The sequence below is a fragment of the Littorina saxatilis genome, linkage group LG11, assembly GCF_037325665.1.
Source record: "Littorina saxatilis isolate snail1 linkage group LG11, US_GU_Lsax_2.0, whole genome shotgun sequence".
Taxonomy (NCBI): domain Eukaryota; kingdom Metazoa; phylum Mollusca; class Gastropoda; order Littorinimorpha; family Littorinidae; genus Littorina; species Littorina saxatilis.
Window position 1 is genome coordinate 34294419 of NC_090255.1, and position 17162 is coordinate 34311580.

General features: G+C 40.3%; 1 protein-coding gene across 2 annotated transcripts; it reads left to right on the forward strand.

Annotated features, from left to right (window-relative positions):
- The first annotated feature begins 9946 nt into the window (after window positions 1-9946).
- Window positions 9947-14756, forward strand: LOC138980310 (uncharacterized). Of its 2 annotated transcripts, none has more exons than XM_070353176.1 (5): window positions 9947-10003; window positions 11408-12417; window positions 12916-13021; window positions 13339-13485; window positions 14043-14756. In XM_070353176.1, exons 2-5 carry the CDS (start codon window positions 11408-11410, stop codon window positions 14292-14294), a joined length of 1515 nt encoding a protein of 504 aa, XP_070209277.1. In that variant the 5' UTR covers window positions 9947-10003; the 3' UTR covers window positions 14295-14756. The 2 variants fall into 2 exon arrangements, with proteins under 2 accessions (XP_070209277.1, XP_070209276.1); XM_070353175.1 differs by lacking the exon at window positions 9947-10003 and adding an exon at window positions 10211-10324.
- The last annotated feature ends 2406 nt before the right edge of the window (window positions 14757-17162 follow it).

Sequence of the window (17162 nt, forward strand, 5' to 3'; positions counted from 1 at the left end):
AGTAACAAGTCGCGTAAGGCGAAATTACTACATTTAGTCATGCTGTGGAACTCTGAGCGTGTTTTTAATCCAAACATATCATATATATATGTTTTTGGAATCAGGAACCGACAAGGAATAAGATGAAATTGTTTTTAAATCGATTTCGGAAATTTTACATTAATCATAATTTTTATATTTTTAATTTTCAGAGCTTGTTTTTAATCCGAATATAACATATTTATATGTTTTTGAAATCAGAAAATGATGAAGAATAAGATGAACGTAATTTTGGATCGTTTTATGAAAAAAATAATTTTAATTACAATTTTCAGATTTTTAATGACCAAAGTCGTTAATTAATTTTTAACCCTCCAAGCTGAAATGCAATACCAAAGTCCGGCCTTCGTCGAAGATTGCTTTGCCAAAATTTCAATCAATTTGATTGAAAAATGAGGGTGTGACAGTGCCGCCTCAACTTTTACAAAAAGCCGGATATGACGTCATCAAAGACATTTATCCAAAAAATGAAAAAAACCGACCAGGGATATCATACCCAGAAACTTTCCTGTCAAATTTCATAAAGATCGGTCCAGTAGTTTACTCTGAATCGCTCTACACACACACACGCACAGACAGACAGACAGACACACACACACACACACCACGACCCTCGTCTCGATTCCCCTTCTATGTTAAAACATTTAGTCAAGACTTGACTAAATGTAAAAATGTGTTACCGACCCAGGGAGAAAAAATAACTGGCATCAATAGTAGATGGCATGTAAGCTCTCTGTTGGCAGCCGTTTATAACAAGAGCATAGAAATAAGAATGTTGAACACTATTCTTTTATACTGAAATGGAATTAAGCATTTGTACAGAAAACATGCAGACCTTAGGCCAAACAACAAAATATGTTGGTTTAGGGTAACATGACCACAAAAAATAGGGTCGGCATTTTTTTATATTCTCTAAAAATATTTTTAGTCTTGGTATGGTTTGCAAAATATGCCAGAGATCGGTTGGGTTTTTTTGTTGTTTTTTTGAAAAGTGAAAAAAAAAGTTGAAGGGTCGGCAGGAAAAAATTAGGTTGGTCAGGTTACCCTAAACCAACATATATTTGTGTTTGGCCTTGTCAAATACATGTAGTAACAATGACACTGTGACTGCTTCCTTCAATTTCAGGCTTCTTTACTCCAAGATCCTGCCTATAAAGGGACACCAGGAGAGAGAGAGAGAGAGATTCATGTCAGAATCAACTTTTTTATTGTAACATTTTTGAAACACTTTCATCAGTGTGATAAAGACAAGGAAGAGAGGGAGAGAGAGCAGATGGAAGAGAGTGAGAAAAAATCAAGACAAATCATGGGGCATTTAAACTTGATCTAGGCTAATGTGCACGAATAAGTTACAACAAGAAGGGCAAAGCCCATACGACTCACATGCTTGACCTTGACCTTTACATGACCTTGACCCGGTCAAATAACTAAACCTAGCAATGACATCATACACTAAGAACTGCTTTACACATTTTTCCTACCAAAATACATGTGACCTTGACCCAAGGTCAAGGTCATCCAAGGTCATGCAACACAAAGCTGTTAATTCAAGACATAGGAAGTACAATGGTGCTTATTGGCTCTTTCTACCATGAGATATGGTCACTTTTAGTGGTTCACTACCTTATTTTGGTCACATTTCATGAGTCAAAGTGACCTTGACCTTGATCATATGTGACCAAATGTGTCTCATGATGAAAGCATAACATGTGCCCCACATAATTTTTAAGTTTGAAACAGGTATCTTCAATAGTTCAGGGTCAAGGTCACTTCAAAATATGTATACGATCCAACTTTGAAGAGCTCCTGTGACCTTGACCTTGAAGCAAGGTAAACCAAACTGGTATCAAAAGATGGGGCTTACTTTGCCCTATATATCATATATAGGTGAGGTATTGAATCTCAAAAACTTCAGAGAAAATGGGAAAAATGGGAAAAATAGCTGTTTTTTAGACAACATTTATGGCCCCTGCGACCTTGACCTTGAAGCAAGGTCAAGATGCTATGTATGTTTTTTGGGGCCTTGTCATCATACACCATCTTGCCAAATTTGGTACTGATAGACTGAATAGTGTCCAAGAAATATCCAACGTTAAAGTTTTCCGGACGGCCGGACGGATGGACGTCCGGACGGACGGACGACTCGGGTGAGTACATAGACTCACTTTTGCTTCGCATGTGAGTCAAAAAGGATGGGAGCTAGCAGTAGTGTTAGATGGGTTAAAAATACAAACCTTACCGTCAAACCCGTCTATTACGACCACCAAAAGGACCGATCAATAGTGGTGGTAATGGACAAGTGGTCGCTATGGAAAGGTGAATTGAATTATGTTGCACACTGCGGGATTTGCACTCAACACTGGACTGGACATCTAGATGTATGGCCGGGAACGTAGAAGAAGAAGAAGAAGAAGAATTATGTAGAAAAAAAATTGTCGGGGATCCTTTGGGGTAGTCGTTGTGGGCAGGTGGTTGCACATGAGGATGTTGCAAGGGAAGGTTAGACTGCATGTACAACCAATCCAACCCAACGGTTGGTTTGCACCTGCTTGATAATGGTTTAGTGCACATCCGTCTGGGTGTTGTTGTTTTTTTTACATTGTTTATTCTTCTGCAAGCAATCTCAAATCCAAAAACTTCTTTTAAGCATGGAATTTGTACAAAACTGCACACATGCACGCACACACACACATTAAAAACAGTGATTACAAGTTGTGTTTCTTTGTTTTTTAATAATGTTCATACTTCACAAACACATAAGCGAACAAGTCATACTTGGTGAACATAAGACATACATGTAAAACACTTGTCTTTTTTTTATTAACTTTTCTTCTTTTCTCTTTTTCTTATTTTCTTCTTTTTTTTTTTACAGAAAACTCTAATGGGATCTTGTAAAGATTTAGATAATTATTCTAAAATTACAATAGAAAAATAAATTCTACTGGGTTTGAACAGTGTTTTATTTAACCATCATTTTAATAGAACGGACAAGTAAGAAAACGTGTACTTAAGATTCCTTAGAAAGACTTCTTCTTCTTCTTCTTCGTTCGTGGGCTGAAACTACCTCGTACACTACGTGTTTTTTGCACGAGTGGAATTTTACGTGTATGACCGTTTTTACCCCGCCATTTAGGCAGCCATACGCCGCTTTCGGGGAAAGCATGCTGGGTATTTTTGTGTTTCTATAACCCACCGAACTCTGACATGGATTACAGGATCTTTTTCGTGCGCACTTGGTCTTGTGCTTGCGTGTACACACGGGGGTGTTCGGACACCAAAAAGAGTCTGCACACAAAGTTGACTCTGAGAAATAAATCTCTCGCCGAACGTGGGGACGAACTCACGCTGACAGCGGCCAACTGGATACAAATCCAGCGCGCTACCGACTGAGCTATATCCCCGCCCCAAAAAGACTTATTTCTGACATTTTGAGATACTGTAGTCTATGCTTTATTTCATTTTGCTTTGTTTCCGAGGTTCCGAGTTTATTGCTGGGATAAAGGCGTGCTCGGTCTCAATCATTCTATAATACTAACAACATGAAACATATATACAAAGCTTAGACACAAACTTACTGTCAAAATTGAGAAAATGTTACAAATCTTACATAACATTTGATTTCTACTCCAAAGCCTGGCGTTGGGAAAGCTTGAGCAGAAAGTGTGCAGCTGTGCACCAGTATCCAGACACAGGGAAAACTTTCATTTCTGTACCCGATTTCCAGGGAGCTGTAAGGTCTGTAGAACGGTTAACAGAATTTCTGAAGATTTCCCCACATACAGTGGTACCTATGATGTACGGCTCTGATGAGAGAAAACCTCCCAATAAAGGACATCTTCACTTGTCCCTTTGTCTATTACCGTAACTCAAATATACCTGTCATGACAGGCCACCTGCAATGTAGGGACACTTTTGGCTGGTCCCAAGGGTGTCCTTTCATTACAGGTACCACTGTGCTAAATCAGTCTAATTCCCCAGCAATGACTACGCTGATATACAGAAAAAAAGATAATATTGATAACGATGATGTCCAACGACAAAGAGGCTTATGACAATGAGGAATGAAGTATGTACACCGCAATATTTAAGATGATGAAGATGATGTATGGTTTGCTGACACCGGTGAAGATCATCTCGCATCAAACACCACCACTGGAAAGAGTTAAGGAACAAAGAAGGCAACTGGTGAACACTCATTTAGCAAATGCCACATAGTCTCCAAGACAAAATAATTTCAGCTCAGATTACCACATCTGAGAATTCAAGTTATTGGTTTTTAATCTCAAAGTAAATTAAATTCTTCTCCTTCTGCTTTCATAGGCTCCAACTCCCACATACACCTGTTTTACAAATAATTTGTTTTAAGACAGTAGACTTTCATGTGTACAGTTGTCCGTCCCCCCCCCCCCCCCACTATTTTGGCAGTCACAAACACACACACAGGGAAGGAGATACGCTCGCCCACACAAACCTCATGAAACTAATACATCATGAACAGTACCCATTCTTTAACAGGAATATGTAACCCGAAAGGATACTTCTTTTGGTGCGTTTCTTGTACATAATCCTGTACCCACACTCTGTGCATCTAATAGGATCTCGAGCCTTGATCTCATTTTCTTGGTGGCAGTCTGAAAACAAAATATATGCAGTTATTGAGTTTTAAAAACCAAAAAGATCCAACTGAAAAAATCAGAACAATAGTTCACTAGGTGTATCAATCTTGTCAAAAATGTAGAATTTACTGACATAAACCCCAGAAACACTATCACACACTTTCCATTCTTCTTCTGCATTCGACCAGATTCTATAATAATAATGTGTCTGAATGGGTTTAGTCAGCTCAACAAAGTGAAACAGATACAGATACCTGTGTGCAAAGAACAACTGTTCAGAATAAAGAAAACAGCAATTCACAAAATAAAGTATACTGTACTTTTCTTGGATTAAAGAAATTTTGCCACCCTGTTGAAGTACCCTGTATCTATCAGAATCTCCCCACTGCTTCAATAGAACTTTCCTTTTGGTTAGTAATAAACAGTTATCATACAATAGTATGTGTACCATTATATTCTTTGTTTGTTTCTTACTACGAGGTATGATCCAAACAAAATGATCAAATCCCGATTATACAAGTCTCAGGCCACTGATCATAAAAAGTAATATATCGTTTGAAAGGCCAAACATTTAACTGGTATACCTCCAAAAGATAACGTCATTTGGTTACTACGTCATAAATGACGAGGTTTTAAGATACGTCACTTTTGGGTTGTGCTTCAAAACGGGATCTTTTGTCAAGCACCATGAAATATTTTCACTTTGAAGAGTGTAGCTGGGTAATGGTACAACGAAAATGTCTACAAAGCTGAAGAATGTTACATGAATCAAAGCTGTTCCATATTCGACAATCTGACAAAAGAAAAGGGAAATTGAAACTGGGGAAAAGGGGAATAACTCTGACAGGCCAAAAAGACTTTCGAAGAGCGCTTTAAACGAGAATAATGTAGCTGCTGTGTCAAAATTTAAGAACTAAGATTAAAAAGTGTACATGCGGGTATAAAGAGCAAAACTTCAACTTTCATATGGAACAATCCAGAGAGTTCTACTGAATGATCTTCCGCTTCAAAAGCTGGCCGCAAAATGGGTGCCTCATTAGCTGACAGGGGAACGGAAGGCGCATCAGGGTCTTCTCGCACGCGATCTGCTCAACCGTTGTGAACCCAGTAGACCCAAATTTGTTATTACTGTAATCACTGATTATGAGACTTTGGTTTCCTTCTACTTTAGTGCCAGAAAACACAGAAACAAAGCGTGTCTAGACCAAAATGACGAGATGCATCAAATTTGTAAGCGAGGTTTTTAAAGTAGAAACAGGGTTATTCGCTGTATTTTTCGACCACGAAGGTCCCGTTGCTGTCGATATTCTGTCTACTGACAGCACTCTCATTGTCACATACTATGCGGAAAGCGTTTTACCCAAACTTATTCATGAGTTTGGCAGTCAGCGACCAAACTGCGAAACCCAGACTGCCCTTCTCCTTCATGAAAATGTCAGTCTCCACAAAAGAAGGGCTGTAACTCCATTCCTAAAAGACCAAATGATCCCATTTTTGCCTCACACATTCTTCAGACCTGATTACACCCCTTGAGATTGCTGAACATACCCTCTTTGAACATCAGACTTTTTGCCAACAAGTTTCACTGCACCCAGGACCTACAAAAAAGCCGTCAAATCAGAGCTGAAAAGCAACCCCAAATAAGGCCACCTTAAGGCCTCTTCTGATTGGCTTAGACACTTGTGACTCTGCATCGATGTCGGAGGAGAGTAGTTCTAATGACTGCTGTAATTTGGGCCAGATACGCCAAACGGTCTCTGCGAAAATCACATTTGATCATTTTGTTTGGATCATACCTCGTAACATTAACAATTAGAAAATATCATGGTAAATTATAAAAACGTGAACTCTAAGAATAAAAACACCAGCAATCTAAACACATTCACAAGAAACCAAGACACACAAAATTCCACTAACCTCCACAAATGTAAATCATTGTCTGTGCCTTCGGAGGAGGCTGGTTTCCATCTTTTGGAGTTTCCATCTTTTGGCTGCCTTTTGCTCTCTATCTCTGAAATAGAAAAGGAATGACCTTGATAATCAGTATTGTACGAAGTCATAAAGAGCATCGTCAATGTCATTCAAAATATTCTTCTTTATTCTCATTTGAAGTTTTACCTACCAGAAATGTTGACCAGTGCAATCATTCTAGGAGTAGAAAAAGTACTGCTTACTGTTTGTAACTGTCTTTTCCCTTGATCGCAGCCAAAATGTTTGCCAATGGCACAAAATTGAACACAAGAACTTGAAGAAGTAATACAGACATGACAAAATTGATATTGTTTAAGACCCTCTCCAAGTCAGCAGTCAGAAAATCATTTTTTTCTCAAAGAATCGTCACAGACACAGGGTTTCATTTACTAGTGCGCCCTGCGCCATTGGCGTATTAAATCTGAAAATGTCCCATCACAATTTGCGTCAGTGCGTCAAAGGGCGCATTGAGATTACGTTCTACTATGCCAGCAAATGTACACTTTACATCGGATTACACACACACACATATACACGCACACATATACACGCACACACACACACACACACACACAACACGATATAGCAGCTAATTCTCAGATGGCACCATATTGCACTATTTTGCATCTTTGGTCAAAACACGTACAGGCCTCTTTGGCGCTTCTTGCCTTCGACTATGTTCCATCGGAATTTGGTTGAGGGGGACAAATGTCCCATTGCCTTTTTCTCCCAGGTTAAACCCTGCAGACAGGAACAGCCTTCCCGAAACATGTGTAACACAAACAGGGCCCACTGTTGACAGCTTCAACTTCAACAGTCTTCTTCTTAAATTCGTGAGGAAATCCCTGTACAGGGCAACTACCCTCATACCAATCGCCTACACTCCTATTGAAAGAACCTTCCAACTGTGCCTGATATTGATCGTAGTTTTATAGATGGACACCCCCTTCACAATCAACAATAGAAACTACATGGATTGGCGAACAGGTCCTGTCAGGCTGTGAGTGTGGTCTACACACCAGTATAGTTCAAACTAACACTTCGTTTTTCAACATTGTTGCTTATGTGAGTGTGTTACCAAAGGTCCACTCTGCAAACAAAACAAAATAAACAAACAAAAAGCCAAAATGAAAGTGGCACTTCAAACCACCCAAGTCATACACAAACCAGTCTTTGGAAGTGTGTCTGGTGACGCAACCAGCTTCTGTCTTCATAAGGGGTAAAGCAGAGAGCAGAGAATGAACAGATTATCCACACACACACACACACACACTGAAGATGACAAGAGAAGACACAACCACGTTTCTTGAAAAAAATGACTGCAGCCACATGTTTTCATTAATTCCCCATCTATCTTGGCTTGGTACTGGGCAAATATATATACGTTGTCGCTTCTCGATAAGACTATGAAAATAATGGCAATGGCATGTATACCTAATGCAGGTGTCTGCAAAACTCGTTATTTTCAACAAGTCGTACTTACGGTGTTGGAAACGAACTACACTTCTTGCTTTGCGTTTGCCTTGGGTACATGCAACCGTAGCGTAGTAGTGTAACCCGGAAGTTATCCGTTATCCATGGAAGTTATTGTTTAGCGTCCTCCACCACGAATTAGTGGAGTTTAACACGCGCGCGCCGTTAGTGCGCCAGTACGGTCAGGCGGCTTGTGTGTGTGTGTGTGTGTGTGTGTGTGTGTGTGTGTGTGTGTGTGTGTGTGTGTGTGTGTGTGTGTGTGTGTCATATAACGAGAGAGAGAAATACTGACAGAGAAGGAGAGAAAGCAAAAAACGGATTATTCGAGTCGGGAGAAAAGCCGGAATTACCGTGACGATACACGGTCAGAAGCACGGTTGTCCAAAACGACCCATGCACCGGGCCAAGGGACCGACCAAAAGTAGTCGTTATAGACAGGTGGTCGCTATCTAAAGGTGAATTTTAGAGAATAAAACTCGTTAGGGATCCTTGAGAGTGGTCATTGTGGTGGGCAGGTGGTCGTCACCGAGGAGTCGGTTTCGAGAGGTGGTCGCAAGGGCAGGTTCCGGCGACTGATATAACTATGATCAGCCAATTATAATCAACCAATTGTCGGAATTCAAGATCCCAGTGAGACAGCCCTCTAAAAGCTAAACTAAACAGAAAGAAGGTTCAATGCGAAGAAAAAAGGATCTCGTGTTTCAGACTGAGTGGCCAGCATTTGGTTTTCCATTGGTAAGATCAAAGATTGAAAAAATGTATGCCACAGTGTTAACAGCCGGCAAACATCAACTGTTCAAAACTTACAATCCCACTCAGTGAAAGGTATGAGAAACATAGGATGTGTGAGTACATGTGTAGTCTCTGTGTCCATGCAAATGGGTGTGTCTGAGAAGAAGAGGAGACTCAGTGATGCCTAAATCGAGTCATATATCGTTCTGATATGTTATTCATCAGTAGGCTAGTCTGAAGTCGTATTTGGAAATAACCCCTGAATGAATTTAAACTGAAGTTACTTCCTGTCAAGTTGTCAGGGTCAGTACTTTTCTCATACTATTTTCTAAGAATGATGTGAATGCATGTGCCGGTATGTGTGTGCCACTGAGTCAGTGTGTGTGTGTGTGTGTGTGTGTGTGTGTGTGTGTGTGTGTGTGTGTGTGTGTGTGTGTGTGTGTGTGTGTGAGTGTGTGTATTAAGCCTGTCCTGGGTGAAGCCGGTCGAGGCTACGCGAAGCCGGTACACTTCGCGACTGAAGCTGGCCGCAACGAAGCTTTTGCGGCACTGAGTTTTCGGTTGAAAATAAGACTTCGCGAAGTCAACTTCGGGATCAATTAAAGACCACCTTAATGCCAGCAAGCACAGAGCAGAAAAGTATTCCTACAACAGGGATCGACGGATCAAATATAATGGAGGGGCCGGGGTCGCCTAGGCCGCCTCGAGTCTTGTGGGGTACATGGGCGACACCCTGTTGGGGGGTCAGGGGGGCTTCCGATGGTGAGAACATTTAACATTTCAATGCCGGTAATTTGTGGGTATATCCTCATGTCTGGAAACCAAATTCTCACTATTCAGTCTTCGCTTCCAAACACTGGCCAGGGCCGGTAAAAGTCAGAAAAAAAAGATAGACACTGAAGAAAAAAAGTTCAAGACCCGCCCCTTCCCCCCCCCCCCCACCTCCCACCCCCAAAAGGCTAGTAAAATAAAAACAAAGTAAGCTTTAAGTACGAAGTGTTTGTTTTGTTCTTTACTTCTCACGGGCAGCCGAGAAGCGCCACTTTTGGCGTCTTATTCACTGTACCACTTCATTCATTTCGGCGACCCGGAAATACTTTATCGCGCTGAGAAGCAGACGATTGGTTTATCCCGTGTAAGGCGAAAATTTTGAACTCAGCCGCAACCTCACGGTAAGTCAACCGATTCGAAAATATTTTTCAGAAATCGCTATGCCAGGACGATTTAAGAGTTTGATCGTTCATATTTTGCTTCTAAATAGACCAAATTGCTGATTCTGTAACCGAAAACGACGAAACTCTTCAAAATGACAGCAAAACAATCGTTTTCGTAACTTCACCTTCCAGCTGTTTAACCACTCCCCCCTTCCCGTATTCCCGCCGCCCGTTGTTCGTCGGCCAGAGTAGGTTTTGTTGGGTTGGCGGTTGCACTGTTGTGTGCATCCATCATTTTAGGTTTGAGCAGATTCAAAGGTGTTTAAAATGGCTCCCAAGGTTTGTTTATTGCTTGCTTGATGCAAAATTGTTTGGATTTCGGATTTTGATTTTAAAAACATTGCATTTAGTGGGTGTGTAAACACTGAATGTCTGCAGTCTTTCTGGGTCGCGAGAGATGCGCGGTCTACTCGTTCAATGGTAAATCACCCTAAATGTGTACAATTTTGTTCAAACGGTACACTAGACCTGTACATTTCCAGTCAAAATTGTCAGTCTTATGAAGATATGGAAATTATTCTTCGTCAAGGCTGTTAGTGTTACAACAAGCACATGGATGGTTCAACATGTTTATTACCTGGGCTACTCGATCCTTGAAATTGAACTATTGGAACATTACCAATGCACAGCTTTGCTACTGCTAGTCTTGAATACATGATATATTGTAATTTGTAGGCCTCTTGCAGAATGTTCTTCCTTTTTTTTATTAAACGAAAATTAAAGCGCTGATCTGGACAAGTGTGTAGCTTCTGTAGTACATGTGTGACTCACTGACTGTGAGGTGAGCGAGTATGCATACAATGATACAAGTATGTGCATTGTGAGTGTGACTCGCCTTGACTGATTCACCATTAATGTAAAAATTAACCAATAGATTTTACATAAACTGATACTGATACAGTGATAGCAAAAATTCAGTGGATTGCTTGATGGGCAAACCAAAAGAACAACTGATCGTCGTTAAGTTTTTGTATGCCTGACATAACTATTACAGTATTAGTGACAACAAGCTCATACTTCATAAGTACATATATTGCTTTTATTCACTGACCTATTAGTTACTGGACTTACTCATCCGACTCTTCAGTGACAAAACCTACTTGTCCTAGACCTTGGTGCCTTACTATTAGAAAAAAAATATGTATACAAAACAACAGTTACAACTTACACTTACTCTGTCACTGTGAGCTTATTTTGTTCTTTATTTTTACTTTATTTTAGTTGGCCAACTATTTTGAAGGCAAGGACACTTTTCCTTTTCTGCTTCTTCTTCTTATCTTTAATCTATATAATATTAGTATAAGTCTATAACATTGCAGTTGTGAAAATAAATGAATTTTTGTTTATCCTATTGTGTTTCAGATGGCAGTAAACCAAGAAATGTGCACTGATCATGACCGCATCATTGCCAACGCAGACTTCATCAACGGAAGTGCTGCAGCTGATATTACTGACTATGACATACGACTCAACACCAACAACAACAACATGGATCTCAACGGTCTGAAGGACTTGGATCTTGATGCACCGCATCTTTCCCATTTGTCATCCCTCCCACTCCCAGTATACACAAGCACACCAACCATCCAGAGACCTTATGCTAAACTTTTTGACAGCACTGTCGCATTTCCCAAACTGGATTCGACCTTCGACAGTGGTGTCGGCGACACTTTCCATTCCTCGCCCTCCATCTCCGAAACAGCCTCTCCAGTAGTATCTGAACTAGACTCACTGTCTGCCAGTGACTATTTGGAAGCGGATGCCAGGGCTGTATCTTCACCTTCACTTTCATCCAAACCTGGCATTCACAGAAAACGCTTCAAGTCCCCGACCAGGCATGAGAGAATTTCATCCACTCCAATCTCTCAGGTATTGTTCGGACAGTCGCTAGTCTCATCTGCACTGAACTCAAAGCCTTACAGCTTCGGTGACAGCAAAATGACCATCTCTCCGCTTCAGTCTGGCTTCAACGTCTACAGGCAGTCAGGGGAGAATGTACCGAGAGGTTCTTCGCCTGAGCACCACCCCGGTGGGAAGAAACTCTGCAAAGAAATCAACTCAATCTGGACTGACAGGGTTGGCGACAGTGAGCTGACCGACGATGAAGCGTACTTTTCACACTCAGATTCCAAACTGTCAGCATCGTTCCTAAGCCCCTGTTCTGTGGATGAGCTGAGCCTGAGAGCAGATCATGCTCTTAGCTTGAGTATGGTGCTGAAGAAGTTCTCTCCCCCTGTGCCAGACAGGCTGATTGGTCGCAACCTTGGAGAGGAGCACTTCGACATCTTCACCGGACTGTACAGCCATGCAGCTCCTGCCAGCGGTGTCATCCCTTGGTTGGATAAATACCTTGCACCAATCGACTTCCTCAGGTAGGAAATTGGTTAATTCATCCGTAGCTTTCAAGTTATTCAACTAATTTTTTGTAGCTGTATTGTAAGTTTCCATTTCATTTTGCTATTCAAGTGTAACCGTTAATAAGAAAAACCAACAAGAACGAATCAAATACAGAGCAAGTAGCTACATGGCCTAGGAAAAAAGTCAATGTTTCGTATTCCACAATACATTCTATTTCTTCCTCTTGACCATAGAATGTTTGGGTTTTTTGACATTTCAAAAAACTAATTTTATTAAAGTACATGTATTTAAAAAAAAGATAATTTTGCAGACTTTTAGTTTTACTTTAGAAGGAAAGTTACTCTTCGTTTACATCAAGAGGATACAGCTTGCAGCCGCATGATCTTTGGCCTAGAAAAAGCCACATGTGGGTGGGTGAGGAAACAATAAATTAGAATACTGGCTTTCTCACTATCTGTCAAAGACTGCTTTCCCACAAAATAAATTCATATAGCGTCCTGTTTCTTTTTCAGAATGAGTTGCGTGTGTTGGCGGTGGCGAGAAATCTGTCTGAACAACAAGCTGATCATCAGATATCGCAAACACTGCGCCAGGCTCTACGGCAGTCCTGACAACAAGGTAAACCTAAAGTATGATCATGAAGAAAGAAGAGAAAACTGAAGTTCGCATGTGTTGGGGAAAATTGACTGACATTGACAATGTACTTTCAATAACAAAATGAATACATTCGCGTCATTGTATACATGTTTCAATTCCACCATGAATCAAAATATGAGTATTGATTGACAATTCATTTATTATTAATTGTCCACCTGGGAGTAAAAAAAAAAAAGAGTAGTGTTAACTGTTATGTCAACTTATAGATATGTTCCAATTCAATCAATGTACATGTAATGTATGTGATGTATTGACAATCATCGTTATTGAATTTGCAGGAGAACACTTCGCAGACAAGGCTGAAGCTGCTGGATTCGGCAGAGCCAGATTGTATGACACGTTCCTCGGGTCACCTGGGCCATGTGCAACCAGCCGTCCCCACCCCTGTGAAACTCCTCACTTCCACGCCTACTCTCTACGAACAGGTACGGTTGCAAAGAGACATCTACAAAACAATCTTTTTGTACAGAATTTGTGTTGTTTTTACCATTGAGTCTCCAGAGGTACTCACAGTTTATGGTGTGGTACATTTGACAATTGGTGTGTGTGCATGCAGACCTTAGGCTAGAACCATGGCAGATATATATATTTTAAACCAAATGAAAATAAAAAACCTGAGATGAGTCAATGACTGAATGAGTGTCCTATGAAAAATGTGAGTCTCTTGAATAACTTCAAGCCAAAGCAAATAATCAATTAAAATGATTAAACAATCAATATGAATGACCATGTTTGAATTTTGATCATTCAGCTAATGAAGCAATGTATTATTTTTCTATATTGAAACGGTTATACTTAAACTAATAGACAGGCATGTGATATTGTTGGAAATATCTAGTATATTTTGCTTCATTTTTAATCCTTTATTCAAAAACATGTTATTTTCAACTTCCTCCAAAATTCAGTTTGGAACTGCTGTTTACAAATTACAGTAAAAAGGGCATTTCAGTTTCATGAACTTCCCATTTATTTTATTCTACAGACAAGGAATACGCTGAGATGGGGTGATTCGCTCCGTCACTGCCCGTTCTGTCACAGTGTATCCAAGATCACGGAGGGGACGAACAACGGGGTGTGTCAAAATCAGCGATGCGGGGTCGAATTTTGTCTCCGCTGCCATTCCGTCGACCATGGTTCTTCGCCCTGCAAGGTGGTGATAAGGCGAGGAAAAATGGACTCGGTGGGCAGCAAAAAGTGCAAGAAAAATCTGCGACGTCTTGCTAACTTATTATGATGAGCAGTGCATTTTTGCACAGCCGAACATATTCCACGAGTATGACTATTTTAGTGTCATACTGTCACCAAAGAAGCACTGAGTGAATAAAAAGTTGGGAAGTAACTGTCTAACTTCTGACAAGTCCCTTCTGCTTCAGTGCAGAGCAACCAAAGACATCCAGTGATCTACGGACCAGTCAGTACATGCTGGCACTAAAGATGCACAGAACAAGTGAAAGTGCAAGAAGATCCTGATGTCACTGTCTGAGGTAACTTGTTGCTCCCATGCACAGGGCAGCAGAACGCCAGTATGATTGAGAAGATCCTGCTGGTGCTAGAAAAGTATGGGGCAGTGTGGCCTCAAGCATGTCCATTTTAATCTGCTGATCTCCCAGTAACAAGTTTCAATCCTGGTGCTGCTAAACCACCAGGTTCGGAGGCAGACCCACGCTGAAGGCCTTCACTCGACCAGGTTGTGCTGTTTGCAAAAGAAACAAACCTGACTTTCTTAACATTCCAAATCTGTTGACAACAATTGGAAGCAGAAGCTAAGAGTAAGACTTCACTTCATGAAAGTTACTGCTCTCAAGGAAACTTACGTTAGCAATAACATCCATCCCAGTATTATAAACAACCAAAAGACTTTTTTTTTATGTTGGATGGATGACAGCCATCCTGCAACATATTCCCTCTATCCAAGGCAGCAATGGACAGGTATTCTCTCCATTCCCTCATTTTAATACTACACAGTGTGTACGAGATCCAGACTTTCAGGGGATTGCAGTTCAATGCAATGCCCTGGTGGGAGTTTGACTTTGAGAGTGCTGATATTACACAAGACAAACTATAAGTTCTACTAAAAGGCAGCAAAACGAATGTTCCCATGGGGCATCTAGTCAAAAAGTTGCATCACATTATGTTCTTTGTCTGCAGGGCTCTGGACAGTAATTTGTTCTTTCTTACCCTGTTCTTCTTTCTATCTGTCTCTTTTCTTTTCTCTCCTTCTGTCACACTTTTGCTACGGTATTGAGTAACCTTTCTGTTTTTCTTTATGAATGTATCTTGTTTTACTTTGTCTTCTGTGTACCTCTAAATTATGTTCATGGACGTAAGGCCTCGTCCTACTCAATATGACCATTATAATCATCCACAACATGTAAATCTGTGACAAAGAAAAAGAAATGTTTTGTTTCCTGTCATGAGAAAGTCACACACAAAATACTCAGTGTGTTGTACCATAATGATAATGTAATGTATTCCACTGCCAAAGTTTTTAACTGTGATAATTCCTTGACCATCACTCTGCTCTCTCTCTCTCTCTCTCTCTCTCTCTCTCTCTCTCTCTCTCTCTCTCTCTCTCTCTCTCTCTCTCTCTCTCTCTCTCTCTCTCTCTCTCTCTCTCTCTCTCTCTCTCTCTCTCTGTATTCTGTCCCTATTCTGGTTGGAGTAAAATATGGACAAACAAAATCTTTCCTTAAATTGGAGCTGCTGCTTCATTGAATATTTTGTCCAATGTACATTTGACTAAAGGCATGCAAAACATCCATACTGTTCTATGACGATTTCCTTTCATCTCCAGCTTTACAATACATCCTCTTTTGAATTCATCTCATGAACGAATGAGTTTGAATTGCGAATCATATCATGTTCTGGCTTTGTAAGTCAGATTCATCATGCAATTTCCCTGTACAGTTGACAGGGCAAATTCTTTTTAAGTTTTGCGCGTGTCTGATTCTTTTCCGACTTTATTTTTACCTTACAATTTTAATTTGCAGTGAATATGATGAAAAGTGTGGTCACTTTAACCTCTACTTGTATTTATTTGAAAACCGGCACGGTTGGCCTAGTGGTAAGGCGTCCGCCCCGTGATCGGGAGGTCGTGGGTTCGAACCCCGGCCGGGTCATACCTCAAAGACTTTAAAATTGGCAATCTAGTGGCTGCTCCGCCTGGTGTCTGGCATTATGGGGTTAGTGCTAGGACTGGTTGGTCCGGTGTCAGAATAATGTGACTGGGTGAGACATGAAGCCTGTGCAGCGACTTCTGTCTTGTGTGTGGCGCACGTTATATGTCAAAGCAGCACCGCCCTGATATGGCCCTTCGTGGTCGGCTGGGCGTTAAGCAAACAAACAAACAAAATTTATTTGAAAGATGACTTGAGAGTTTGTACTTAAAGGTGTCTGTTTGCAGCTCCTAAGGAATTTTCAACAGTGACAGTACACATAGAACTTATTGTGTAGGGATAGTATTACTATTGCTTGTAAGGCAAAAAAAAATAAAAATAGTCTGTTTACGGTAACATAGGCCAAAAAAATAGGGTCAGTAGGTCGGGATTTTTTTTCTCCAAAAAAACACACATATTTTTAAGTTATTTTGGCTCCAAAAAAAAGTCTAGGGTCGCGCGAAAAATTAGTGTCAGTTGGGATACCGTAAACAGATTTTTTGTTTTTTTGTGTGCCTAATGTGTGTGTTGAAACAGAGGTTGTGGCGTCGTCAAATTATGGAGTGTGCTTCATGATGCATATCATGCACATAGTTTTAAATCTTGAGTTTATTAGCATTGCCATTATCACACAAGTGCTTTGTATGTGTGCAATTTTAAGTCATCATACAAAAAAGGTGTCTAGCTCTTTAGCATTATCATGTTTGCTTCAGAAGATAATGATCTCACCGTGAAGTACATGTAACTGATATTTTTGAATACATTTTTATCACACAGTTATGTTTTAATGAAAAGTAATGTATATTTCTCTAGTTATATAACAAAATTTAAAAGCACATGATATATTAAACTAACAAGCTATAAGGAAGTAAGTTGCAAATCAAAACCCTACATATTTTGTGCACATCCCTGGAAATATTTCCCTTGGATTTACTTCTGTCTAAGAT